We start from the raw sequence: 27,974 nt of genomic DNA on the forward strand, positions 1-27,974 counted from the left end.
CGTGCAGCGATGCTGTAGATGCGGCAGAGTGGAGAAGACACTGTTTGATACTGAATGCAGCAGCCGGGGAGGATAACAACATCCTGACAGACAGACACCGCGGAGGACACCGACACTTCACTCTACAGCAGTCAGTGTAAGCGCTTCATTCACACTCCTCTCTCTGCTTTATTACATTCTGACAAGTGTTACTTTTTTATCTCATATGACTCATCTTTCCCTGTAAGTGATGTGTCACCGTCCAGGCTGTCCCCTGTCCACTCGTAGTCTACAAATATGTCTTATCATTTGTTCCGTGGGTTAACGCAGTCCTTTTAACAAGCTTTGTGCTTTTAACACAGCGTAGCTTATTGTTACATGGCCTACGGTCAATGGTATTGATGTAATAAATTCACCTAAACAACGTCAACATGAGTACAAGTCTATTAGAATACACCTACAATTTATATTTTAAACTTTAAATGAATAAACAACGCACTTCAAATGTTGCAAAATTACTGTTTATCCTGTATAACCTATAGGCTACATCATATTAAGGTTAAAAAAAATTAACAGAATTACATTGACACTTCAGTTAGTCCAAATTTAAAAGTATTAAATGTTTTTATTGGCTAATAGATATGATTGACTGAGCTGGAGTTCCTGTCCATCAACTGACTTTGACTTTTAAGACAAGAAACTGTGAATTAACAGAGTTTTTTTGTTTTTGTTTTTTCAAATTAGCTGCCATTTACCCTGTAATGATCACATGCTTTAGTCTCTTAATTTCCCTTTATTGCTAATAATAGTTGAAAAAAAGCTGAAACAGTAAATGCAGTAGAGGCAGCAGTTGAAATAAAAGTGCTGAAGTGCAAGGCATACTGTACATTGACCTGAAAGTGTCAGTTGCGGTGGAAGTAATAAAGGAAATTAATGCCTATTCAAGTCCTAAACCTAATATAAGTATATATCATATACAGACAGATAAAGGAATTTTGAGACTAATACCAATATTGATATTTGAGCGTTTTAAATATATCTGCTGTGATATCATATATATCACTATCTCCCACTATTATATTGTGATAGATATACTAATACTAATTTATATCACTCTTTACACAACCCAAAACATAAATAATAATTTTAAATAAGGCTCCATTAAATTTTCTTAATTTTCTGAGAAAAATATATTTTTGGCATATCTGTTCATATTTTGACGAGCTGACATTATACCAATAGCATTATATCTGTATAAGCTAATATTGTCTGATATATTGGTCTGTGGTCCAACTTAAACAATTACAATTAAACAGCATTTTAAGGCTGAAAGAAAGCACACGAATACCCCAAACAGCACTTTTTCCCCACATTGTCTTGTAATGACTTTTTTTAAGACTTCATCACTTCCTTACTGTTCAGCTGAGACAGTTTGCTACTGTACATTACAGAAAAGACGACCCTCCCCCTCTCTACTTCAACTTCTGCCTCATAAGTAAGAAGTGCTGCTGTAGCTTATGGAGGGTCTGTATGCTGTAGCTCTTACAAGGAATGTGCGTGAGCTTGTGAGTTTTTTTTTTTTTCAAAGCCTCTTCAGTGAATTAACTCCCATTCTTACAAAGTCATGGGAGTCCAGCACTGTTAACCCACTTCCATGGGTCTTAATATCCTTATGTTCAGCCCAATCATGTTATGTAAGAACAGTCAGTATTACTAGAAGGTTGCTGTTCACGGGCAGAACAGTCCAACAGTATCTGACAGTGATGGGGGACAAATTAAGTATTTTCTAACTACTTTTCTTCGTGTCCGGTATGTAGCGGGTCAGCCTGCTGAACAGGAGGCAACCTCCTGGTCTGAGCAGCAAAGCAAGTGACTTAGGCCTGCAGTTTTTCAAATGTCCAGCACAGACGGTGTCAGTTGCAATAGAAGTCCTATCTATCTCAATACAAAATGAGGCAACTTCTCACTTGATTTATTATCTTTTATAATATTACCATATTAGTAAAATGCTTGTGGTGAGATTATGGTCTCAATCGCTAGTTTCAAGTCTTCTCCCGGACAATATGATGTTAATTGTATAAATAATGGTCCCATTTAGAAGAAAATAGATGATAAAGCAGGGTATAATTTGGGGCGTTGCTATACACTGTGATTTACAGTTCGCTAAATTGCGATGGTCATGCAGTGCAACATCCTCGGTTTTTAATGCAAACCACTCATAGCCCCACCCCTTGCTTCTCCCCAGTCCAAATATGGTCTCTTCCAGTTTCAAAAAGGAAAGATGGTGAGTTTGAAAAACAGTGATCCAGCAGCTACACTCACCAGACAAGACCAATTAAACCGTTCGGCAAATCGATGCAGTTAAATCACATTTTTGTAACATCATGTTGGGCCTAGCATGGGCTTGTTACTGCAGTATATAACATACACAGCTTAGCATATATGAGATGTTTTACAGTACACCCAAAACATTTTTTTTGTATCAATACTCCACCTGGAGTAAAAAAAATAAAAATGGCCCCCTCCACTCAAAAATGTGGTTTTCTTTTTATGTTAATGTCCCCAAAAATGTCTGATCATGATGATACTGACTGGTATCTGTGTAGTCTGTCACTAGAGAGGTATTTTCACATTCATCTACTTAAATCTGAGGTTCAAACGTATGCTGGGCAAACTGCCGTAACATTGTAGCAGATATTATTGCATTTTTCAAAACCAGTAAGTTGGTCAGCCACTGCCTGTTACAAGCTAACAGGTTAACATACAAAATAAACAAACTAAAAGATGCTAACTACACCTGCTGTTCTGATATGTCTGCTAGTCAGCAATTTTGGTGGACTACAGACTTCTCATGTGAGTTTGGAGGCTAACTATGTTTCATCTAACAGAGAACACAGATCTGACTATTCAATGCTGGTCAACCTACCTTGAAGCAGCACTGTTCACTTCACTGCAGTCAACCTAACCAGCTTGTGTTCTTGGGCAGGAAGTGAGTATCTTTGGGCCTGATCCAGAATTTCTCAGCGTGAGGAAAAGTAGATGTGCTTTCAGTCCCTTTTAAGATTTTATACTCAGATACTAGATTTCCAGAGTAAGGGAAGTTGTTCTTCCCATTTCAGTGTGTCCATGAGCTTAAAGTTGCAATGTGTAAGAAGATGTGTTGTGTTTTATTCCTCTGAGCATGTTGATGGATGTTTCCAGTATTTGCGTGAAGACAAACAGCAAAGGAAATGCAGCACAGATGCCTTATATCTAATATCGTGTTGAGCTTACGTCTACATAAAAGTGGTTGACTGAATCAATGCATTAAAATTAATATTTATCTTTATTAATGTAAACTTATACAACAACAATTCTAAAATCGTTGGGATGCCATGTAGCGGCAAAATGCATCAAATTCAAAATGAGTGTATATATTTACAAAAAAATAAAGTTTCCCAGATTGAGCATTAGATATCTGGTCTTTGTTCTGTATTCAACTGAGTGGAGTTTGCAAAGGATTTACAAATCATTGCATTTTGTTTTTGTTACGTTTTTCACACCGCACAGTCCCAACTTTCTTTGAATCCGAGTTGTACATAATGACATTTTGAAGAGAAGTTTTGTGGGGCAGCACTGGCAGTCGAATGTGCAAGTGTCATGGAGAAACAGTGGCCATATTTTGCAAAAAAGTATATAAGAACGTGAAAGTTTGAAAAGGGTGTCAACATTGTGACACATGTAGCTCTTTATCCTTTCTGCATGCAGTTGACTCAACAGTACCTATTCTTGCAGTGCATGTAGTAGTTAAGCAAGGCAAACAGCAGTGTGTGAGTCACCTTTCTGCATATTTAGAGGTACTCATTACCCTCTACCTTCAACCTACGCAGAATATACATTCTCATTCAAGTGCAGCTCTGAGGACAGAGTGTCTCAGACTCACCGTTATCAACTATTGGAAATTACTTTTGTGTATGAAGCAAAAATACAATCTAAAGTGGATTGATGTTAGCTGAATGATTAATAATTCAGTGATGTAATATTTCACCCTGAAAGGAGAATGCAGTGTACAGCCACAGAGAATTAAACATATAACCAAGATTGACGCCACGCCAAACATGATAAACCAACATACAGTATATGAACAAAAAGAAAAGACAGTGTGTGGTTGGGACTGTTTGAGTCATAAAAGTTACATTTCAGCTTCTCTGACGGCTACCAAAAGAGAATAAGCTTAGGGGTTCAGGAGCTTAAAGTGCTCCTGCAGCAGTTCTCACTACATTACATTACATTACATTACATGTCATTTAGCTGACGCTTTTGTCCAAAGCGACTTACAATAAGTGCATTCAACCTGATGGTACTAGACATAGACCATAGGAATCAAGTAAGTACATAACTTTAAGAGCCAACTGTCATTGCAACAGGAGTGCTATATGTTAAAGAAGAAAAGAAGAGAAGAAGAGAAAAAAGAAGAGCATTTAAAAAAAAAAAAATATATATATATATATATATATATATATATATATATATATATATGTTAGGTGACCATGACTTAACCGAAGTATTGTTGGAAGAGGTGGTCTTGAGCCTGCGGCGCTAAACACTAAACAAGTGAATGCTTTTTGCCAGACCATAATGCAAAATGTTTTAACAAACTCATTAAAGGGGACATATTTGGGTATGTGGAGTGTCTACCAACCAACAAACTGTGATATTAGACAAAACTAGCTGTGTTCCCATTAAAGTCGAAGGAAATTTTGACGTTTCCATCAACTGGTTTAGAGTAAATAAACAAAGCTGCATAAACGTACTTTGATCAGAAGATGGCATAAATTAAGTGAATGATTCCCTGTTTGGTCATTTATGTGCCGATAGTGTGATCTTCACAACTGTTTTGAGGTGTGATGAGTGCAATCAGAATGTGACGAGCACAAACAAATTCAGAAGAACATCAGTGCCTGGCAAAGCAATTTAGATTCAAAATCTCTATTGAAGGTCACTTTTTGTTAGAGTAAATATTATGTTATGTTATGTGATATTATATTATATTATATTATATTATATTATATTATATTATATTATATTATATTATATTATACATTATTGCACAAAGGGAGTGCAGTCTTTTACCATTCCACTTGTTTGGAATAATTTAAAAGTAGCTGGATAGAATTAAGGGATCATTAAAACCATGACTAAACACAGAAAGAAAAAATCATAGTCCAATAAAAAACATGTGATCTCTAAAAACAAACACACAACAGTGGTAGCTGCAGGAAATAATCCAGTATGTTACACTCATAGATATCATCTCTGGCACGCACTCTTGTGCCTTGTCTACTGCAGTTTGCGGTTTCCGACATTTCCCACAATGTCCTACAGGCAACCCTCATTCAAAACATATTGCATCTAAGAGAATAAAGTCACTTAATAGATATATATGATAAAAATGTAATAGAAGTACTCAGGGCTCATGATGGACAAGGGCTCCGATGCCAGTGTGAAAAGCCTAAATGGTAGTTTTATTGAGCTTTATTTCATTGTAAAGTGCTGCGAATGAGATCATAAAAGCATGCAGAGAGACCGGTGCTGCACAAAATGTATAGATAAGACTTTTGTCCAGAGTTCATTCCAGTTGAACCAGGCAGTTGGCATAATTTCTTATCATCACGTTGATGTCTTCATTTAGCTGTGTCGAACTGGCCACTTTATTTGATTCTAATAGGACTTTAATCTAGCTGTATCTGGGGCATCACGTCTTAGAGTCAGATACAAGTGTAACAGTGGTACAGTAGATAATCTGAAGCAGTATGAGCTCAGGTCACTGAGTTCTCCACTTCTCCTCTCTCCCCTCTTTGGACCTTGTCTCTCATCTAGAGCAGTGCAGTCTCATCCAGGTTGACTCGTGACAGGTTGGCATACGGAACATGTCTCTCCGTTTCCCTGCCTCCCTCTTATCAAGACCGTTTGACACCCAGAAAAGACTTTTCTTTGGCTTGTCTCTCCTTGCTGTCAGTGAAATGTGTCTGCGTAGAGGTATGATCTGGAGGGCAAGTGAAGGAGCAGTCTATTCCCATACATTAGCTTGGCTTGGTGCTTGGTAGTGTACCTGAGTCTGCAGGTTTTTTCCCAAGCTGGTAACTCCTGGCCCCTCCTGGTCGAAGCAGATCAAGGGTAGAAAAGAAAGTTGATTTTAATCCCCAAGGGGATTAAGAACCGCATGAGACTTCTGTCTCAAAAAGGACAAATTACTGTACCACCTCAGACTTGGGAACCGTTTTTTTTAACAGTGGTCTCTGATGAACAAAGTAGATTAGACGTATCTCCATTTCGATGATCATTAATCACCTCGCGATCACAGGGGAGGTTGCATATTTCTGCTGCTTAGAGCCCTGCCAAGACAATGGAAATGGATTTTGTCTGACGTTGATCATACCTAAGCTATCTTTTCCCAGGAAACATATATACGTTTCCAATGAAGCTGGACTAACAATGAACTATCACCAGTAGAGGTGTTCAGAACATGTCGAACAAATCTTTAACACTAAATCTTCGAGCTGAACTGACCATACTGAGTCACCAAATTAACCAAATACACAGATTTTTGCTTTGGAGATTCCCTGAAACTTTTTTTTTCAAAGTATAATAGGTCTGCAACTATTGTTTTCATCTGTCGATACTTGTCTGTAAAATATCAAAACTCACGCTTTGCTTCTGTCAGAATATTTTAATTAGGTTTCATTCTTTATCCTCTCCGGGCAAATAAAGTATATTTAATATTTTCATGGTCATGATTAAGGAAATAAAAGCACTTAGGTAAAGTTAAGGAAAGACATCACACTACTTTCTATAATGAAAAAACACCTGCTATTGAATTGAATGTAAGTGCAATTATCTATAGTAATAACAATGGTCCAAAAATGTGAAATTGTATAGTTTTAGTTCAAACAAATAAAAAAGCTTGATATTAAACCCCATGCGTGGTTCTAGAGAGGAGAATGATTCCACCAGTTTAATATACAGTATGAGGATGGTGTGATCAGGGTGTGTGGTATTTTGTGTGTGGCAGGGATAAATGTGGATGCCCTGTATATTTTCCTTCTTTTTGGACCTTAGCCAATCATGTGCCTGAATTCAGGCAGCAACCAGGTGGATTGTTATTCATATGAGACGTGGCTGACTGACTGACACTCATGAGAGGCCTGACTACACTTGTTTTCATCATAAATGATATTGAGCTGTCTGTGCTTACCAGGTTATAGGATTTCTACTCAGACATACGTGCTCACACACACACACACACACACACACACACACACAAACACAAATACACACATAGGCACACAGCCTACAGAGACATGCTGTTGCTCACCACTATCTCTGCATCATCAGCACTATGCAGAGGCAGCACTCCTGCTGTATCTGTATCTGTATGTGCCTGTCTGACAGTGAGGCTCACGAGCAGAACTGTTTGTGAGAAAACAACAGAGGTGTAAAAAAGGGTCAAGTAAAAATAAAGTTACTAAGAAATTGTACTTGAGTAAATGTATTTTTTTTATACTGTTTCTCTATACAAGGCCAATATAGCAAAATAGTTTCTTGTACCTGACAAGTTTCGGCTACCTTGCCTCTGTAGCCTTCATCAGAGGTGTCACGTGATGTTGGTGTGACGTCGTCTGTGATGTGTTATATGGAGTTTTCCATCCCACATGATGTGGTGGGATGGCCGTGTCCCCTGGGGTGTATAGAGAAACAGTATAAAAAAAGTATATCAGTAGGCCTAATGAACCTCTTCAAGATTGAGTAAATGTACTTTAAAGTGAGTAATTAGGTTGTTTATTTTTTCATTCACTGTGGTATAAATGTAACATTAGAACCTGCCAAATGAATACAGGGTCCAACATACGTTGGGCCAGTAAAGTCAGAAAATCAGCCCATTTGCACGATTGGATCAAAACACGAGAACATTCATTACATCTCGGAGAAAAATATACGACTGGGTTGAGACTAATGACCGGTGTGTCAGTGCATACTGGTTTAGCTGCTGAGTGAGAAAAAGGGAGGTGATGACACCACTAACAGCTGTCAATCAGACCAGAGAGCAAAACCTGAGGTGTACTGCAGACAATCGACTTGTGTGCTTGTTGATCTTCTGGACTGAAAGTGTTTTGTTTTGTGCAGCATTGTCGAGTTCAGAAAAGGTGCTAATGTGGAACTGTGTAGGAATCTCTGTGTCGGGGCCCAACCTTAGGTGTGGGTGTGTTTATTTGTGCTTAAGAAGGTAACTACAATGAGAAAATAAATAAGAAAATAAAGTTTTGTTCCTTTGATTCACAGATTTGTTCACGCTAAAGTTGCTCCCTCTCTTCATTCTTATCTCTATCACGCTCGACCACCACTGCTCTCTTTGTCTCTCTGAGGGGCCAACTTTAAATGAACACCAACCAATAACAAGTTACCCCTTTTACATAGTGTAGATGCTATATTTTTTGAACTACGACAAGGTTCAATTATGAGAACCATGATCCATAATGACTTGATCCTTAATTTTACTGCATTCTTGTGCGTTTCCACTGCTTACTCACTGCTCGCCACAGCCCGAATGTGACTGTCTTCACATCCCTACCACCTCCTAACACTTGGCTGGTGAACATAAACATTCACAACATGTGTCTTCCACAGTGTCAGCTAAGAGCACAGTCTCCTCTCTGGAGCTGTGCTCACCTGCAGCAGCAAACACACCAGTGACTTCTACTCTGCTGCAGCTGTTCGTTTATCTCCTTTCTTCTGTTCCATTCTCACACAATTTGTCATGACTGATTAATGTGACTTTTGTTCTGGAATGGATGTAACTTTAAATGTACAGTAGAGTACAGTAATTTAAAAAAAAAAGTATTTTAGTAAAAGTAAAATTGCCGATTTTGAATAATACACAAAAACGCTGAAGTATGCAAAAACTGACTTTTTTTATTTAGAAGAGAAAATATTATTTGTTACTTTCACCCCTGAGTAATAGTAATAGAATACACTTTTATTGTTTGCACAGATGTTTGCCAGTGGATCTGTCTTTGCTGATGATGTGAGGACTGCAGTGACAGGATGAATTGAAATGTATAGTTGTAATTATCTGCTAACAAATGCCAAAAAAGTCACTGGACACTTTTCTCCTCATGACACTAGCGGGACAGTTTGTATTAACAAGTGCTACCTGCCTTTGACTACCTTCATTTATCTACTTAACTTGATCTTATTTTTTTCTTTCTTCATCAATGCTGAACATTTCATTTGAACTCACACTCACCTTACTTTACCCTGAGCTTGTCCCAGCTACATATGCAGACACTTTGGCCTTTGGTAACAATAAATCACATCATCTTATGTTTTTTTTGCATTTTCCTTTTGCATTCTCTCTTCAGCGTCATGAACTGTCTGCACACGTCCTCCATATATAAATGAAATGCCGAAGGCACAGTTTTGTCTGGGCTCTACAGTGTGTTGCCAGCTTTTAAAGTCAAGCATGTTCTCGCATTTGAACAGATGATTTCTCTGGAAGCTGTACAACACACTGCCACATAAGTCGTATATCTATTTAGTTTATCAATGTGATTCTGTGTGTGTATAGCGAAGGGTTGTCACGATACTAAAATTTTCAACTCAATACCATTTTCGATTACCACAAGGATAAAAACAAAGACCCCAAAATTTAACAGAAATATTTTTATTAACAATAAAAATGCTACATGTAAAAATTAAATTGAGTATTGTATCCGAATACGATGTTTTAGTATCGATACCTTTTTGAGTATCGATACTTTTGACAACCCAAGTATATCAGTCATGTGCTTTTGGTGGTAAGAATATATTATCACTTAAGCAGATAAATGTGAAAATCCACATTTACCTCTTTATTATGGCCTTCCTACCATACCATCGCTGGATTTCTGCCTTGCATTGCAGTGTGGAATGAGAAAGCTGAGTTTAATTAAGACAAAACAAAACAATGAGACAAACGATGGACAAACGATGAGCCATGTAGAGAGAAAAGTAATGAGAGGAGGACATTTTTTTCATTATGCAGTTAAAGGAAAACAGTTGAAATGTTAAGAATCAAGTGAATTTTTTGAGTTGGGTAAAGTTGGAAAGATATTCACAGATTGCTGGTTCCTGTGTCAATAAGTCATCAGAGGAACATTGTTTTCTATCCGAACGGTTACTGCAAACTACAGCCTGATTTCCATCAATGTCATAAAATGAGCAATAACCACAAAATTTAAGGTGTAGTGGCACTAAAATCCCCTGACACATCAATGAGATATTCTTGGTAGAAGCTACTATAACTATTGTTTCGGGGAAATCTGCTTTTATGTAATTTATGTGAATTTTATATACATTTATTATCCTACATCGCAGTTCACTTTATCAAACTTGACTTTATTCTCAAAGTGCATATTTAAAAGAAAATCCTCATTTAATTTTTCTTCTCTTTCCTGGCCCTCTACCATTGTTTTGGCATATCTCCCAGTGGATTTTCTTGCTGACCTTGTAGTTGTTTATTGCGTTAAAAAGAAATTCCACTTCATGATGAGTCCAAACAACATTGCTTACACATTGCTGTGTAAGAATGTCATTTATCTGTTTCTCTTCCTCTTCTGTTGTTTGGCAAAAAGTTAAGTTACTGAACAGGGGGGGGGGGGGGGGGGTTATTGGGGTGGAATGACCTCCAAATATGCAAGCTAGGCTGCACCAAATCCCTAGTTGCAGGTGTAAAATTAGACATGTCAGCAGATAATGAAGTATGACTCACTGTTTCTGATTTTGCCATGCTTACCTCTACTACCTTCATCTCATCACTCATCCTTCTCCTTCCTTTCCTTCTTCCCTTCCTCTCTCCTGCAGACAGAGAGCTGGTATGGACAACAGGGCATTGGAACCCGAGTGTGAGTATCCCAATGGAGGAGTATGTATCCCCATGGAGGAGGCCATCGTGTGTAATGGAGGCGGCCAGCCTCAGCAGCACCTGAAGAAGGTTGAAAACCAGATCACTGAAGCACAGCGCTTCTCCCACCTACCCAAACGATCAGCGGTGGACCTGGAATTCAATGACCTTTCCTACACCATCCAGGAGGGGCCGTGCTGGAGGAGGAGAGGTAACTTCTTCCAACTCTTCATACACAACACTTTTGAAGTCAGTCATGGTTATTTTAACCAGTGTGTATGAATTTCTGTGATAGCATTAATATTGGGATTTTTTTTAGATGCACAGTGGCTGTTACCATCGGTACTGTGAACAGCATTCTTTCCAAAGACTTGGTGTTTTGATGATGATTTGGAGAGCAGGGATGGGTTTAAAAAGTATGTTTTCTTTTAAAAATCAAATCGATGATCTAGCATATAATGGCTAAATGGACAGTTTCTGTTTGTTGCGGACACAGTTTTCTGTAGTTGCAGAAATCCATGCTCCTATCAAATGGAAGCTTTGCTTTTAGTCATATTTCTGTGATAGCATTAATATTGGGGTTTTTTTTTAGATGCACAGTGGCTGTTACCATAGGTACCATCTAATTTTTATCAAGACAACGATGATATAATGTTTGCACATACAGTTTTTTCTCCAGGTCTGTGAACACTGTTGGCGGAATGAACAGCATTCTTTCCAAAGACTTGGTGTTTTGATGATGATTTGGAGAGCAGGGATGGGTTTAAAAAGTATGTTTTCTTTTAAAAATCACCCAAAATACGTTGTTTATCATAGACAAAAAAATGAAAAAAAGCATTGTCGTCAACTTTTTCAAATTTCCGAAGGTCCTTGAATGGATAATTTGTGATAAATCCTCTAACGTTTGTTGTTTTCTGGTTTTAAACTGATGATGACAGTTGGAAAACAATCAGATACAAAATAGAACATAGGCTCTACGGGATTATTTTTTTCCGTGGCAGCATACATTTAGTATACTAATGGCTTGAAATGTAGTTCATATAGCAGCAGCATGTAGAAAAAAATCAATCACGCCGTAACAAAACCACAAAACAAAGTCTTCATAAAATGTAATTATCACTTACTGCTTTTGCACCATTGGTTTTGGTGTTTGTTTTAATGTAGTATAAAGAGCAACAATGTCTATCGTGTCCGAGTATATACAGATATCCAATATACAAGTGATCAATCATGTGAATCGATAATGATAATGATAATGACCTTTTGAACCCACCAGTAGGTGCTTTCTAACCCATATCTGTGAGGCTGGTAACCACTGATAACGCCCATGATGTCAATCAAGTACTATAGCTGCTCACGTGACCAGCACTGGTTTAAAAAATATAATTTCCACAGTCAAAGAAAAACATGAATACATTTCATGTAAAAAAAAAAAAAACATCCCAAAATTGTCTTCTGGCTACTGATATTATCAGAATGTAATTACATTCAATAAGCCAGCAGGAACTCTTCTCTCTGCAATAAAAAGTCATTATTTCAAATGCTCTATGGGGCCTGAGGAAAAAGGTTTATGGTAATGCGCCCAGTTAGTAATTCTCAATAGAGAAGATAAAAGTTTTCCACAATAGTGTGCAAAAATCCAACAAAAAATGTTGTGTTCATGGAATGTACACAAATATTTACTACATATCCAACAATGCAACAATGATGATGATGTAAATGAAAGTTTTGGAAACTACTCATGTCAGTAAAAATGTTTGTGCCTGATGTAAATCGATGATCTAGCATATAATGGCTAAATGGACAGTTTCTGTTTGTTGCTGACACAGTTTTCTGTAGTTGCAGAAATCCATGCTCCTATTAAATGGAAGCTTTGGTTTTAGTGATATTTCTGTGATAGCATTAATATTGGGATTTTTTTAGATGCACAGTGGCTGTTTAGATATTGTGGCATATTACATGAAAAGATTAAAATGTAATGTCAGTGGCAAACTTTAAAGCCTACAATGGTCCAGTCTTTGATACCAGGAGGAAACACTAATGATTGTTTTTTTCTATGATTCAAGTCAAAATGGTCTCTGAAAATGCTGTGTGTTGTGTTGAATGTGATTTCTGGTCTGTTTACAGCCAGCTCAGATGTGATATGCTCCAGACAGGGCAGCATTCAGAACACACATCAGTTTTGCAGACGTGTGGTGAGGAATAAGAATCGGTAGTCTTGCTCTGTCAATGCTTCGTGGCCCCTAACCGCAGCAAGGTACATAACTCACCTCCATTTGGCCTTGCAGTCGTTCGCAGAGTGAGACAAATCTTGTTACTGGAAACATTTCTCTGTCCATTTCGTCTTTTGACTGACTGAGGTCTCCAGAAAGGGGTGTTGAACTGATTCTTTCAGCTACTGTAGCAACCCTTGTCTTTATTAAGATGTCTTGACCAGATAATTCCCCTACATAAAGACAGGGGGAACAGAAGAGGGAGCAGAACTGATTGTTTCTGACACATCGGCCTCCACAGGATCCATCAGTGTCCATGGATTTCAATGGACACACTGGAGTCATAGACAGTCATGTACAAATGCAATAGCCATGCACATACCACCATTGTGGGTATTTTAATCAATGCAGATCAAATTATTTACTCACTTAACCCAAATGGCAACCTCGGGTCCAAGCAGGGAGGCAAACCAGGAAGTGCCTTAAGATGCATTCGATCAAAAATTCCAGCAGGGGGTGCTGATGGCGGCTGCAGAAGCATTTGGGTCCATTCATTTTAATACAAAATGAGAAAACTTCTTACTTGATTTATTACCTCAAAATTTTTTTAAGGACAATACTATGGTCTCAATCGGTAGTAAAAAAATCTTCTTCAAGACAATTTGATGTTAATAGTGAACATAATGGCCCCATTTAGAAGAAAATAGAAGATAACGAATCGTATGATTTGGGACGTGGGTACTTTTGACAGACAGGTCACTAACAAAGCGAGCCGTCATCAGAAGAGAAGAAAAGCAATGCGTATCCCCTCTGCTATGGATAGTTAATACTTATATTACTTCTTGACGTCACAACTTAACAATGAAGCAGCATGTTTCCTGCGTCAGCTTCACTCTAAAGTTCTGCCTTGAAACTCCATGCCAGTTTTTGTTTGATGATGACAGGCCAAGAAAAAACAGAGATACGGTCAAATATATTTAGTATTAAAATATAGAAGTAGATGTGATCCTCATTTTACCTCAAATTAGATTTTATATTGTTGTTTTTTTTGTTTCTTTCTTTTGGGTTCAAAGTGTTGATCCAGTAAGTCGAAGTGAAAAAATGATGATCAGGTCATATAGATAAAGTTGTGCTGAAAGAAATGATACTAACATGGCATGGTAAACATTTTTTAAGTGGCAGAAAATTATTAAAAAACTGACAAAATAGCCCAGGACCCAAAAGGGTTAAGGAACACTGTAGTCATTAAAAATAAGTAAGCAATAGTCTTATTGAAATGGCTAATTTATTACACCTTTCTTACACAACAATTCACCAAAAACGTATAGTTATTAACATTTAGAGCAGTATAGGGGTCCTCCGAGGTTTTCACTAAATCAGTCTTAAGACGCAGGTGCAGGTTAGGTCACTTTAAATTGCCCGTAGGTGTGAATGAGAGTATGGGAGGCTGTGTGTACACAGGGGTGTCATAGATGTAACAGGCTGATGGTCAGCAACCCTGTATGGATAAGTGGTTACAGATAATGGATGGATGGTTTCCAGTAAGTGCTGCATTGAGACAGTTTGGGTCATCAATAATGAAGCTGACCGGGTGAGTGACTGAGAGGTGAAATCAGGAAGGATTAAAATAAGGGGAGGAGAGGGAGGGTGAAAGGGAGGGAGGTGAAGTGAGGTAGGATAAAAAAAGTGTGTGCCAGGATACATAAATATAAATTCCTTTCAACCTATAAAAAAACTGCAATTAAACACTGTCTATAGATGAATAATAGTTCACTTTTGATTGATGTGCGGTTCAGGAGACAGGAGTCCTTAATTTCATGCGTTTGAACTTGTTTGAAGTGTCTTTTCAATACAGTTCAGCAGAACAGCTGACTGTGTGTTACAGTACAGAACATGTTTTTACACTGGTACTCAAACTGGTGTTGGTACCTGGTACTGGTGTTTTCAAAGGGTTCTGACTAATTTTTTTATGAATTAATATATCCAATTTGTTGAATAAATATATACCAGCAGCAGCTGCATTTTCCATACCTCTAGGTATGATTTAATTCATACTGTCATATTCACAACAGAAAAGATCTGATTTAATTTGGCCTAAATAATGAAACTGGTTAAACTGTATATACACTCTTACTCAGCTGCTTTGTGTGTTCCAAATGCATTCCGAGGTGCATTAAAAGCATGTCTGAACGTTTTTAGCAGCACTTACAGAGTTACAGTTCTTGGAAATGTGTCAAATATTACATATAACTTAAAACTTCAATTTTAACTTTCTCTCTCTCTCTCTCTCTCTCTTTCTCTCTCTCTCTCTCTCTCTCTCTCTCTCTCTCTCCCACACACACACACACACACACACACAAACACGCACAAGTCTATACAAATCCAGTAATTATGTTTTCATCATCAAAAACAAGGGCCAGCTGTGTGTGAATGAGTACATATCAGATTTTCAGAAAGCAGTTAAAATAATGGTACAATTACAACTGTTTTTGTGAAATCACATTGGCATTTGCTACCAAGAAGCACACAGTCCAGAAGAAAACATTGTCACAATAACTCTTGGTTATTTGATCTTCACTTTGTACATTGCAGTGGTCCCTCATTTCTGCCATGATGTCACGAGAGTCACAGAGAGTTGTTTATTGGATGTTCAGACCAAAGATTAGCTCAAATTCATCAGCAAAAATCTAATGCAACCTCTGCTAGACAATCCTTTTGCTGTGTGTTTGCACCATGCTGTGTTAACCTAGCAGCCCCATTCACTATAGATATAGATATAGATATAGATATAGATAGACACACAACCGTGGCACATATTTTTTTTCTGTTTTTCAGTGAGGGCTTGATTTTGTGGACACTGATTATCTGTGTCGTAAAATATTCATGCGTTGGAAAACCAAAGGTATCTCCAGAGATTCCGCCACTTGTCTGGAAACCTGATGAATCTGCAAGCTCATGTTTTATTTTCTCTGGCAGATGTGCCTGGTCCCCCTCCATAAATTTCCAGCAACTTGGGATCCGACAGTCCAATCGTAACCATTAAGGTACCATGGTGCATGTATAAGACGTCGATTGTGTAAAGGTTGCTGTAAAGACAACTGCAGCTGATGTAAAACTTTCTGTTGTAGCTGCTTTTGAAAACGCTGATGTTTCCAGGCCAAATCGAAAAAACATATGTCAGAGCAAATAAAACAATCGTTGAATGCTGTAGTCCACTTACAGTCCGCTGCATCACGTTTATTTGCTTTACTTCTTGCAGATTTATCCATATGTGTCCAATGGCATTTTGGTTTTAGCCTGATGATAATGCCCCAAAAATAAACTGAAAGATTCCAGGCTGACTAACCTTTCCAATTTGGTCTGTTAATGTCAGATAAAAATCTAAAATGCGCAAACACACTCATGTCTTGCTCAGGACAACTAATGAAACGACATAAGGACCAAAAACCAAATGCAATAAACCAGACTGTACAGAAAAGGGTGATGTTCCGTCGTCCTGTTTCCATCAACAATTTTCTCTGCACATTTTGAAGATTTGCATGAGAAAAACTTAATGGAAACTCCAAATTTAACACACTTGAGGTGGTTTTTGTCTTCTAGAAAAAGAGTTAATCTGGTAAACAGGAGATGGAAACTCCTTTTCTGAATAAATTCCAATGTAGCGAACATTTAACTCACATGAATTATCAAACTTATCACTTATGACTTGACAGTTATCAGTGACATGAAGGAACAATTATAAATTGCCCGACTGAATCCAATTCCTGAACACTTCTATTAATTTCCTCTTGTGGGTTGTCTGATTAGCAACCTCTTTTTTCTTATTGTGTATTATCTACTTCTTCTACTGTTTACTAACGGATGAGCCTACTGCAATACATTATAGCTCCACAAATGTACTTTGGTCAGAAGATGGCAGTGTGTTAATTCGCTCTGAACCAGTTGATGGAAACGTCTCTAATTCGCATTTTCTTTAATGCGACAATTAAAAATGTTGCTTCAAATTTGCTTTGACTTTAATGGAAACATGGCTACTGATGTCAAATTGGGTCTTTTCAGAACATCTGTTTGATGTGGCCACCTGAAAGCTGATATTTGTGACAGTAAGGACAACAGCTGTTCATTTCAACACAAGATACAGTTTGTTTTATTTGTGTTTTCTGCTACATAGTACAGATAGTACTCCTCTCAGAGGCTGAAAACAATATCTTGTTGAAAGCTGATGCAAGTGAGTGTTCAGTGTTAATTCTTTTAGACTAAAGTGCAACATTTGATACTGTACAGAGTGGCAGCCACACTCAGACTAAAGCAGGGACTGGAGGAAACCCCTACTATCTCTAGCTGGATTTTCTATATTTTACTTAGCCTATCATCATCAAATAAAAACTGGCATGGAGTTTCATGCCAGAACTTTAGAGGGAAGCTGACAGCAGGAAACACGCTGCTGAAGTTTTTACATGGTGATGTCATGAAGAAGTGATGCGAAAAAAGACATAGCCTGTTAAAAAAAGGCAAAGTTTCCCTTCAACGTCATTGTCTTCTGTTTCAATAGTTCATTTCTACACAGAGATCTGTAGGCCTTGACTTTATCTTTATTATTTTGACCTGTTTTCCCGCTGTGTCAGTTTGACATCCTGGATATATACTTCAAACACACTTTTCTCCTAAAATTAGATAACTTTTCTTCAGGGAGTACAATCATTGTGTAAATATGTGTGTGGATAGGTAAATACTTGTGTAAAAGTGCCAAAAAGTGTAGTATAATATTTTCACTTTAGAGTATTTTTTCAAAAGTGTACATTTTCATTTCAAAGTGACAGAATTATTATAAAAAGACAAAAACAAAGGCCCAGCACTATAATGTTAATATTCATGTAAAATCTTGTTGAATAATGTGATACTTTCCTTGTTTTCCTTGATAAAGTAATGCCTACATGGTTAGTGACCCCTCTGTTGTTCCCAGGTTTCAAAGCCTTGCTGAAGTGCCTGTCTGGAAGGTTCTGCAGTCGGGAGCTGATAGGAATCATGGGGCCCTCTGGGGCCGGAAAGTCCACCTTAATGAACATTCTGGCTGGATACAGGTGAGGAGAGAGGCAACTTTTCCTTCTAGTTTAGAGTTGAAATAAATGGGTTGTAATTACATCCTCAATATTATGAGACACCAAAGCCCTCTGTCATCTAGAAAAGCAAAATTAGGAAAATATAGCTTTTACCCAGTGGTGGAATGTAACGAAGTACATTTACTCAAATATTTTACTTAAGTACAATTTGAGGTATGTGTACATCATATACTTTTACTCCACTAGATTTAGCTGACAGCTTTAGTTACTTTTCAGTTTGAGATTTAACATAAAAAACATGATACATTTAAAATAATTTGACATGTTTTAAATCAAACCTCAAAAGACTATAAATGTATCAATACAAATAATTTAATTATATATGATGTGTGTGTGTGTGTGTGTGTGTGTGTGTGTGTGTCCTTCCTGCTGCTCAGGGAAACAGGGATGAAGGGTCAGATCCTGGTAAATGGGAAACCCAGGGATCTGAGGAAATTCAGGAAAATGTCCTGCTACATCATGCAGGAAGACATGCTGCTGCCACACCTCACTGCACGAGAGGCCATGATGGTGAGCTGTTACTGACACTGCTCATAGCTCAGACAGGGACATTTACACCCGTCCTCAATGTGTGTTTTATGGAAATGGTGACACTATAAATTCAGTTTGAACTTATAATGAAATGGTTGATACTGCCGCAGCCGCCAGTCTGTACAGTTGTTAAATACCTGTTGCATTACATGATTATGACACATTCTTTCCCTCCTTGCTGCAGGTTTCAGCCAACTTAAAGCTGGATGAAACTATGGATGTGAAGAAAGAACTGGTGAGCTAAACAAATAACATCTACTATATTAGCATGTACAGAAAAACCTAAATAATTAATATCCAAACCAATCAATCACAGTTAATGTAGAGCAGGAATGGGCAACTGGAGGCCCGGGGGCCACATATGGCCCGCACCCTCCCTTGAAGTGGCCCTCAGTACAACTACACTGTAAAAAAAACAAAACTGTTGTTTTTATGGTAAAAAAAAAACGACAGCTGTGGTTGCCAGAATTTTACCGTAATAAATACAGTTGGACTTTTTCTAATATTACGGTAAAAAGATATTGGCACTGTTGATTTCACATTTAAGATTGCCATTTTATTCCATTTTTTACCGTATAAATAAAAAGTTTTTCCATCAAAAGAAACACTGTTTTGAAATAATTGACAAGAAAATACTTCATAAATGCACCATAAATTAAAGATTTTACCGTACAGTATATTTTTGCTAGAAATATGGTTTTTAGTACGGTGCCAGTGTATTTTAAAGTGCAGTAATGTATTTAAAACAAAACAAAAAAACAACTGTAAAAAATACTGTTTTGGCTGATGTATACGTTTACGGTGTTTCATTGTTACTGAAACTGAGTTAACCGATTTTTCATTTTACGTCTTTAACTGTCATGGTTTAGCAGTTTTTCACCGTAAAATCTACACACATTTTTTACAGTGTACATGCATTTGAGCATGAAATCTTAAAAGTGCAGCGTAAAAATGCACAAAATTACTTCTAGCAATTAATGTTGGTCTGCTGTTGTACTGAAAAAAAAAAAGAAATCACTAGCTTAAATCAAAAGTTAAATGAAATTGTGGATTCAGAGAGTCTTGCCCCCCACTTGTTAATATATATATAAAGCGGGAACACCAGCCTCTGCTGGGTAGTTGAGGGCACCATTTTGGCTATTGTTTCAGCAACAGTACTAGAAAAAACCTAAACAATACCCAATCATTCTTTTAAGCCAGAGTTTTGTGGGTACAAATGTAAAAAGAGAGGTTTTTTATTTGCCAAAGGACAGGTTGAGACTCTGCTTCTTTCTCTCTAACTCTTTCTGTCCAGGTGAATGAGATCCTCACTGCATTAGGGCTCCTTGACTGTGCTCACACTCGTACCAGCTCGCTGTCTGGTGGTCAGTGTAAAAGGCTGGCCATCGCCCTTGAACTGGTCAACAATCCTCCAGTCATGTTCTTCGATGAGCCCACCAGGTGAGACAGATTTAAAAGCTAGCATATTACATTGTAATTGTTGAGCTGGTCCAGACAGTCCAGACAACATCTGGCTGCATATTTATGATGAGTGGTGTGACAGTTGAACATATGGTGTTGGGATGACTTTTGAAACCCAAACAATTATACTCTTAATTACAGTGGCACCATCTGGCAACTCTGAGCATTTGGATGCTCTGGGATCTTAGCTCTCAGATAAATGAACTCTTGCAGAGAAGAAAACATTAAAAAATCTCAAGAACACCTTCACTGTGTCTTCGCAGGTTTTCTGTGGTTAACCTCAGGCTTATTAAAGGATCATTTAATTATTTTTTTTACAAACCTCCAATTTTTTTTGTTCCCCAAACTGTATGCCCAAACATCTGTCAAAACAACTTCTCTGTTAAACTTAAACTACCATATTCAAAATAGTTGTGAGCTTAATGTTAGCAATATAGCCTAGTGCAAAGAAAAGTTGCATATCCATCACTGAGCTCAACACCCAAACAAAGTTTCCTGTCATTAAAGGTGAACGAGACAAAAAAAATAAAGGCAATTAAAGGGAAAAACCTTGGGAACGTTTGCGTGACTCAAACTTTCAGATTTTTCAACTAAACAGCCACTAAAACATGAATATATAAAAATATATAAGGGAACAAAAAGGCAAAACAGTAAAAGAATCTTGATTCATTTTTTATCAGCACTGCCTACAGTTCTCAAGTCTTTGACATGATTGACAGCTGCTTTTGGGACTCTGATTGATTGTTTTCGTTTAGGCACGGTGGATTCTTGCAAATGCAATAAGGGACACAAGAAGGAAGCAGAGGATTTTTTTTCACAGGTTATCTGTCATGTATTACTATGAAGGACGTTCCTTTAATTGATAAATCCCTTTCAGCATGAAACTTTACATAGATGTGCCCACTTATTGTAGATATAACTAATCACAAACTCTCACAGGCAAAAAATGATGAATAAATTGTCATATTAGCTTGGTCGTTTGTCTTTTATGTCCTCTTTAAAGATTACTTTTGAGCTTCTCATTAATTGTGTCCCTCCTGTGTGTCTCTGTCTCTGTTTAGTGGCTTAGACAGCGCATCATGCTACCAGGTGGTCTCACTAATGCGCTCTCTGGCTCTGGGTGGACGCACCATCATCTGTACCATCCACCAACCTAGTGCCAAACTGTTTGAGATGTTTGACAAGGTACAAGTCTGTCAGTTAATGAGGGAATGAATGGGTTTAATGTAGTTTATGAGAAGCTGTGTTGCGTGCTTATTGTGAAACATTTTACACTGGCTGTTAAAAGAAAATATCTAATGGTCTTTGTCATTTAGAAACTTTTTTAAAAGGTCATTTATTTTCAACCTTGTTTCATTTTGTTCCTCCACAGCTTTACATTCTCAGTCAGGGACAGTGTATCTACAAAGGCACAGTCCCTTACCTCATCCCCTACCTGAAGACTCTGGGCCTTTACTGTCCAACCTACCACAACCCTGCAGACTTCAGTATGTCAACTTCACATCCATGTCTTTGCTATACTGAGAATGACACTGATTCCTTAATTATGTGTATATCTTTCTACTTTTGCCTTTGGTTCAGTCATTGAAGTGGCATCTGGAGAGTATGGGGACTTGAACCCTGTGCTATTTGAGGCCGTCCAAGGTGGGATGTGTGCGTTAGAGGAGAAGAAGAACCAATGTGACAATGGCCCGTCAGTCTGTGCAACAAAGTGCCCAATGGTATGTAGATGGTGACGTGAAGGCTGAATTACCAACTGGGCATAGTGGGCAACTTTCCTGGGCCCAAAGCCCTTAACCCTTTATAGGGCACTCCTGGAAATTGAAAATGTCAACCCTGAAGTGTTATTGGAGGATATTACAAGACTTTTTGCAAAATGTTTCAATTTTATATTGCAAATCGAGGTCAATTGAGTCATTATTATTATTATATTTATTATAGTCTCTTTCCCACAGCAACCCTAAATAGACAATAACACATCATTTTCATCCATCACCACTTTATATTTTACCTTTAAACTATTTATTATCTTTTTAGAGTACTTATTACATATGTGTAATGTCTGAATGTCTTTTTTAAAGCACCTTATATATGAGAAGCACACTTAAATTTAGTTGTATACTTTTTAATACAATGACAATAAAGGAAAGCTTGAATCTTGTATGATTTACTGAAGCTTAAGTTACCAAATATGGTTCTTTGCCTGATAAAGGGTTAAGAGCAGGTTCACTGTGTGCCATGATTAATATTATGTTTAAGGGCTGGAAGAACATTTATTATTTGAGAAATTGTGGATCTGACCTATGTCCCCCTTGCTACTGCTGCTTTTGAATGATCTGCAGTGATAGTTTTGGCTAATTTCTCCGTTGTTCACTTTGATTGTTTCCACTCTCATCAAAGCATTAAGCTAAATAATTCAAACTTGTTAGTCAATAATACTGATGATGTAGTTTCAAGATGATATTTTTAATTGGGAGTACAGAATGTGGAAAAAACACTTCTCAAGCCAGCAGCTTCTCCCACTTCACGACTTTATTCAGGTGCTGGTAGACGGACTTTGTTTCCTCTGAAAGGAGCCAGGTATGTTCTCGCTCCCCCTTTAAGTCGCTAAGATAACCATCTCCTGGCTGTAGCTTCACAGACATCAAAGAGGTATCTTCTCATCTAACTCTCGGCACGAAGGCCAATAAGCATTTTTTCCCCCAAATCTTTCCTTGAAAGTAAATGCATTTATCTACAAATTATCACCTAGTTTGTGTTGCAATGTCTCTGCCCGGCAGTCTGTTAATCCAGCCCTGACAGCTGAGTGTGTCATGCTGCACGTTTGTGATGTGAGACATAACAGTGACATGTTTCTGTGTTTCCCAGGATGCCGGACACATAGAGAGCCATACTTTTGCCACAAGCACACTAACTCAGTTCTGTATCCTCTTCAAGAGAACATTCATAACCATATGTCGAGACCAGGTTGGTTTATACAAGAAATATTACTAAATATTAAAGGTTTCATTGGTGTCTAGAAAGATGAAGTCAGCTTAAGTCTGAGACTGGATGTTTATTTGTTTTTTGCTTTATGTTGTTCCCAGGTTTTGACCCACCTCAGACTGATGTCCCACATCGCCATAGGTGTGTTAATAGGCCTGCTCTATCTGAACATTGGCAATGATGCCAGCAAGGTCTTCAACAACACCGGGTTCCTCTTCTTCTCTATGCTCTTCCTCATGTTTGGAGCGCTCATGCCAACCGTGTTAACCTGTGAGTCTGACCGAAGGGATGAAATTCACTCATGTTTACATTCTGTTACATTCCTACTGTCCAATTTCAAAATCCCAGATGTTGTGCAGTGATACTGTCAGATGTATGTCAACATTTTTTGTCCACCATCTCTTAGTTCCTCTGGAGATGTCTGTGTTCCTGAGGGAGCATCTTAACTACTGGTACAGCCTGAAGGCCTACTACCTGGCCAAGACCATGGCAGATATCCCATTCCAGGTGAGCTGGCAGTGTTGGCTCACTAAGCACCTGGGTGCTGAAAAACCTGATACACACAGCATGATACTACTACATAGTACACCACTGTACTCTAGTGTTAGCTGTAGGTACTACCTGCCTGCTGCAGAGGGTTTGACTGCTGACTGGCAGTTGGTTCAATAGTTCACACTGGGTTGAAGTTCAGGAATCAAATCTATCTTTCAAATTATAAAAATAGATAAAAATAATTAATTCTCCTTATTGGTTCATAAACAACTACGGCAACCGGTGTTCTCCCTAAACTACAAGAATGAGAATCAGACTCAACAAAAGTTTATTGATCCCCGTAGGGAAATTCGGTTTTGATCCAGTTACTGCGGAAAATAATAGAAAAAATTAAAATAAAATGTATTCAAACTTAAAAAATATACAGATTTAGGGCAGTTTTATTGCCAAGTTGGTTTTCTCATGCAAGGAATTTGCTGCGGTGAATTGATGCAAGAGAACAAACAAAGTATTAAAATGCAAATATAGATTAGAGCAAGTACAACATCAACTGTTGGAGTACTGAATATGAGCCTCCAACAAAACTTAAGTTAGACTCTACACAGGTTCTTTTTCACGGTATACATGTAAACAATACAAGAAACTTTTCTTTCTTTTGTTTCGTCTTTTTGTCCTTGTACACACAATGAGCAGATAGACATTTTGAAGAGTGTTACATGTTAATGTCACATTCCTTTACTGGACTTTTTAAGAAGCAGACAAGTTACAAAAGTTTCACATTGAGGTGAACTGTTCCTTTCAGGTTATCTGCCCCATCATGTACTGCAGCATCGTGTACTGGATGACGGAGCAGCCTCCTGAGGCCAGCCGCTACCTGCTCTTCATAGCCCTGTCCACCTGCACTGCCCTGGTAGCCCAATCCCTCGGCCTTCTGGTCGGGGCCGCCTCCAGCTCACTACAGGTACTGCATGCTTGCATTGTTAATTAAAGGCTTTTCTTGGCTCATGTTGTACGTACAAGACAGAATGTGTCCTCTGCATCCTCATACAGGTAGCAACATTTGTTGGACCCGTCACAGCGATCCCAGTGCTGCTTTTCTCTGGATTCTTTGTCAACTTTGACACAATCCCCAAGTATCTGCAGTGGAGCTCCTATGTGTCTTATGTCAGGTGTGTACAACAATCAGTATTCTTGGTTCGCAGTGGGGCACGAGGATGTGTTACATCTTAATTCCACAGATTTGGTCATTATTGCACCAATTCATTATTTTAGATCTGGGAATTCTTTAGATATGACTTGATCTCACTCCTAGGTTAGCCTGCTTATTCAGAGTTTATCATGATAAAATATATAAATATTGGACCTCATGCAACAGCATTTTCATATTCTTATCCTAGTTTGATCAGTTCATCAAACTTTCTTAGCTACACAAACTTCCTAAATCCCTCGTTTCATCAGAGTCGTCAGATTATTTAGTCTTAACTAAGCAAATAATTGTTTTAACATTTGCTTGTTTACAGCCTAGTTTAAAGCAGGGGTCAGCAACGTTAAACATGCATGACATAATTGGCATGCTGTGGCTCAATCAATGGCACACTCGCCTTAAGTGTGCAAGACTTTTTTGAAAAACACTTTAGTGCCCTCGTGTCTGCATGTCAATCTATCTCCTTGACAACCATAGGCAACCTATCATTTATTTTTTACCAATGTGCTTAAGCCCTTGGTTACTTAGCAGGAATTACCTATTAGACTCTGTCCATGGTGCTGAAATATGCACCAACATAAATATGATGAAAGGAATTTTCAGTGCTTTCTCTGAGTCAGACATTACATGTAAACATTAGGAACTGTGAATGTGAGAGATATATGCTTGTTAAAGGAATTTTCAATAGAGCAATTATTAGTATACAAACATTGACAATGTGCGTGCATGAGGTTGCAAAAAACTGGACTGCCAATAAGAACACTGTGATCACAAAGAGTAAAAATGACTACTTTCTCACAGGACTTTTACTGTTGAAATGCTGTCTCGATATTATAACAACTTGTCCCTCAGGGATATAGCACAATATAATAATAATATATTGGCAAGTATATATGATGTATATGTAATGTATAAAATGAAAATATAATGTATATGAATAAAAATTATAATAAAGACTTTTATTAGTGCCTTTTTCAGCTTGGGCAGCCCACCGCACAACACAACATGTTCAAAACAGATTACAACTCTTCCTGTGATTAAAGTTTTCTTCTGATTCCTTTTGCAACCGGCGTGCGTGCACAATCTTGTGTAATCGTCCTTGAAATCACGTCACATTGCCATGCTTTGGCTTTTGCTGAAATAACACACTGCTGTAAGATTGCTAAAATCATCAGTATGTTGTTTGTTACATCCAAAACGTTGTGAACAATGTACTTATGGGAGCTTATTAGTAGACTTCAGAATGGGGAGATGAGTCACTAAACTGTTTAAATTCTGGATTTGTCTCAGTGTTTGTATCTGTCCCACAGGTATGGCTTTGAGGGGGTGATCCTGTCCATCTATGGGATGAATCGGTCAGAGCTGGAGTGTCCTGGTAAAGTGTGTAAGTTCCAAAAGCCTGAAGAGGTTCTGCAGTTATTGGATGTGGAAGATGCAAAGCTCTACATAGATTTCATTGTCCTGGGCGTTTTCTTCATCATCCTACGGCTGGCCACCTACCTAGTCCTCCGCTACAAGGTCAAGTCTGAGCGATAGGTTTTTTCGCTTGGCTCGGCTTCCAAATCTCAAGGCCCTGCTTAATGCCATCCCAGCCCTGGTCTCTTTTCTGTGCACAGACAACAACCTCTCATATGGGAATTTGTTTCATTTCATTTTACACATTGCTGCTAAAAGGGCATAACATAAATTCTGATCTGTTCTACTGCCAACAACAGTGCAGTGACTGATGAGAGTCATCTTATGAATCTACATACTTCTGTTTTACCTCAGATATCAGGACTTTACTTTTGTGCATAAAAGCCAGATCAGCAACGAGGTGGGCAAAGAGACTGAGCCAGATTCAGCAGCATTTACTGTATGTTTCATATTCCTGCAGAATTGTTTTGAGAAAGAGGCAAATGTAATGCAGTAGCACTTATTGGATTGGACGTGCCTGTTTATTCTACACTGTGTGCTGCCATTCTAACAGTGTAAGGACTTTGGTCCATCAAACTGCCCCCTTGGAAAATAAATACAAACAGTAAGAGAGTGTTTACATTGCTCTATTTGTAAAAAAAAAAAAAAAAAACACATCAAGGACCAATGGTGAAAGAAGTGCGATGCATTTTGCCTGAAAGAGTGAATACTGGAGGAAAGTAGTTTGGGGGTTTTTACCATATATTTTTTGTCATATGACATAACTTGGTTGACAGTTCGGAGTCTCAAAACATTTACTTCCTGCATATGAAAATAAAATCTTTGTTTAAGCTAGATTGTTTTTTAACATGTTGATAGTTGTAAATTAAGCCTTATCATGATTGTCTACTGAAATTTGGTATTTTTTTGTACTTCCACAATATAACCTGAAATCTTAAAAATCTCAATTGAAATAAGAACTTGTTCAGCCTTAATCATTTTATACTGTACTGTATTATCTTTAGTATTATATGCATTATATAGATGTATTTAAGCTAAATATTTGAATTAATGTATCATTTTTTCCTTTGTGTCCACACTACATCCACTCATGTCACAAGGACACAACATGCAGTTATGTTTGGTGCCACCTGAAGTTTCTTCTGTTTAAAAAAAAAAAAAAGAAAAAAAGTCTGGACTGCACATCATGAAAATACTGAGCACTTGGAGAACAACCAAAGAAAAATTATTATAACTGGAAGTATGCTCACATTTTATTTACAGTGTATCGACAGTCTTTCTGATGTTTTTTCATGACCACTTTTATTTCAATGCATTCTCTTTTGAAACATTTATTTTGGAGTTTAACTGTACTGTACAGATATGTAAAGTGTCAGATATTCCAATAAACACTGATCTAACTAGTTCAATTAGATATCTCAGTTTGTTAACGTATAACTTCATCCAATAGACTAACTAATGGACATAGTCACCGTGATGTCACCCGTTGGTTTGTGGCCCGTTTGAAGCATCAAGTTCTGCATTACATCCATCGCCATCTTTGTTTTTTGAAACCAGGAGAGGCCTTATTTGGACATGGGATTTTTTTAAAATAAACTCTTAATGCTAAAACAAAATGTGTGTTACTTACCGGAAGAAAATGAACAGCCAACTCC

The 27,974-nt window shown here is 37.8% G+C and overlaps 1 protein-coding gene across 1 annotated transcript; it reads left to right on the forward strand.

Annotated features, from left to right (window-relative positions):
- On the forward strand, positions 1-27,728 carry LOC131970109 (ATP-binding cassette sub-family G member 4-like). Its single transcript, XM_059331396.1, has 15 exons — positions 1-136; positions 10,858-11,108; positions 18,074-18,191; positions 18,608-18,740; positions 18,946-18,996; positions 20,056-20,201; positions 21,284-21,407; positions 21,595-21,709; positions 21,804-21,943; positions 23,091-23,189; positions 23,309-23,477; positions 23,614-23,714; positions 24,502-24,660; positions 24,750-24,868; positions 26,214-27,728. The coding sequence occupies exons 2-15, from the start codon at positions 10,871-10,873 to the stop codon at positions 26,437-26,439; spliced, it is 1,938 nt and encodes a 645-aa protein (XP_059187379.1). The 5' UTR covers positions 1-136; positions 10,858-10,870; the 3' UTR covers positions 26,440-27,728.
- Positions 27,729-27,974: the final 246 nt, after the last annotated feature.

The sequence above is a fragment of the Centropristis striata genome, chromosome 4 (assembly GCF_030273125.1).
Source record: "Centropristis striata isolate RG_2023a ecotype Rhode Island chromosome 4, C.striata_1.0, whole genome shotgun sequence".
Lineage (NCBI taxonomy): Eukaryota > Metazoa > Chordata > Actinopteri > Perciformes > Serranidae > Centropristis > Centropristis striata.

Bases quoted from the DNA above. Each gene is read 5' to 3' on its own strand.
- LOC131970109 (XM_059331396.1), top strand. From the start codon at position 10,871: ATGGACAACAGGGCATTGGAACCCGAGTGTGAGTATCCCAATGGAGGA. The intron at 23,478-23,613 runs GTGAGTCTGACC...ACCATCTCTTAG, and splicing joins CATGCCAACCGTGTTAACCT to TTCCTCTGGAGATGTCTGTG. The intron at 24,869-26,213 runs GTGTGTACAACA...TCTGTCCCACAG, and splicing joins TCCTATGTGTCTTATGTCAG to GTATGGCTTTGAGGGGGTGA.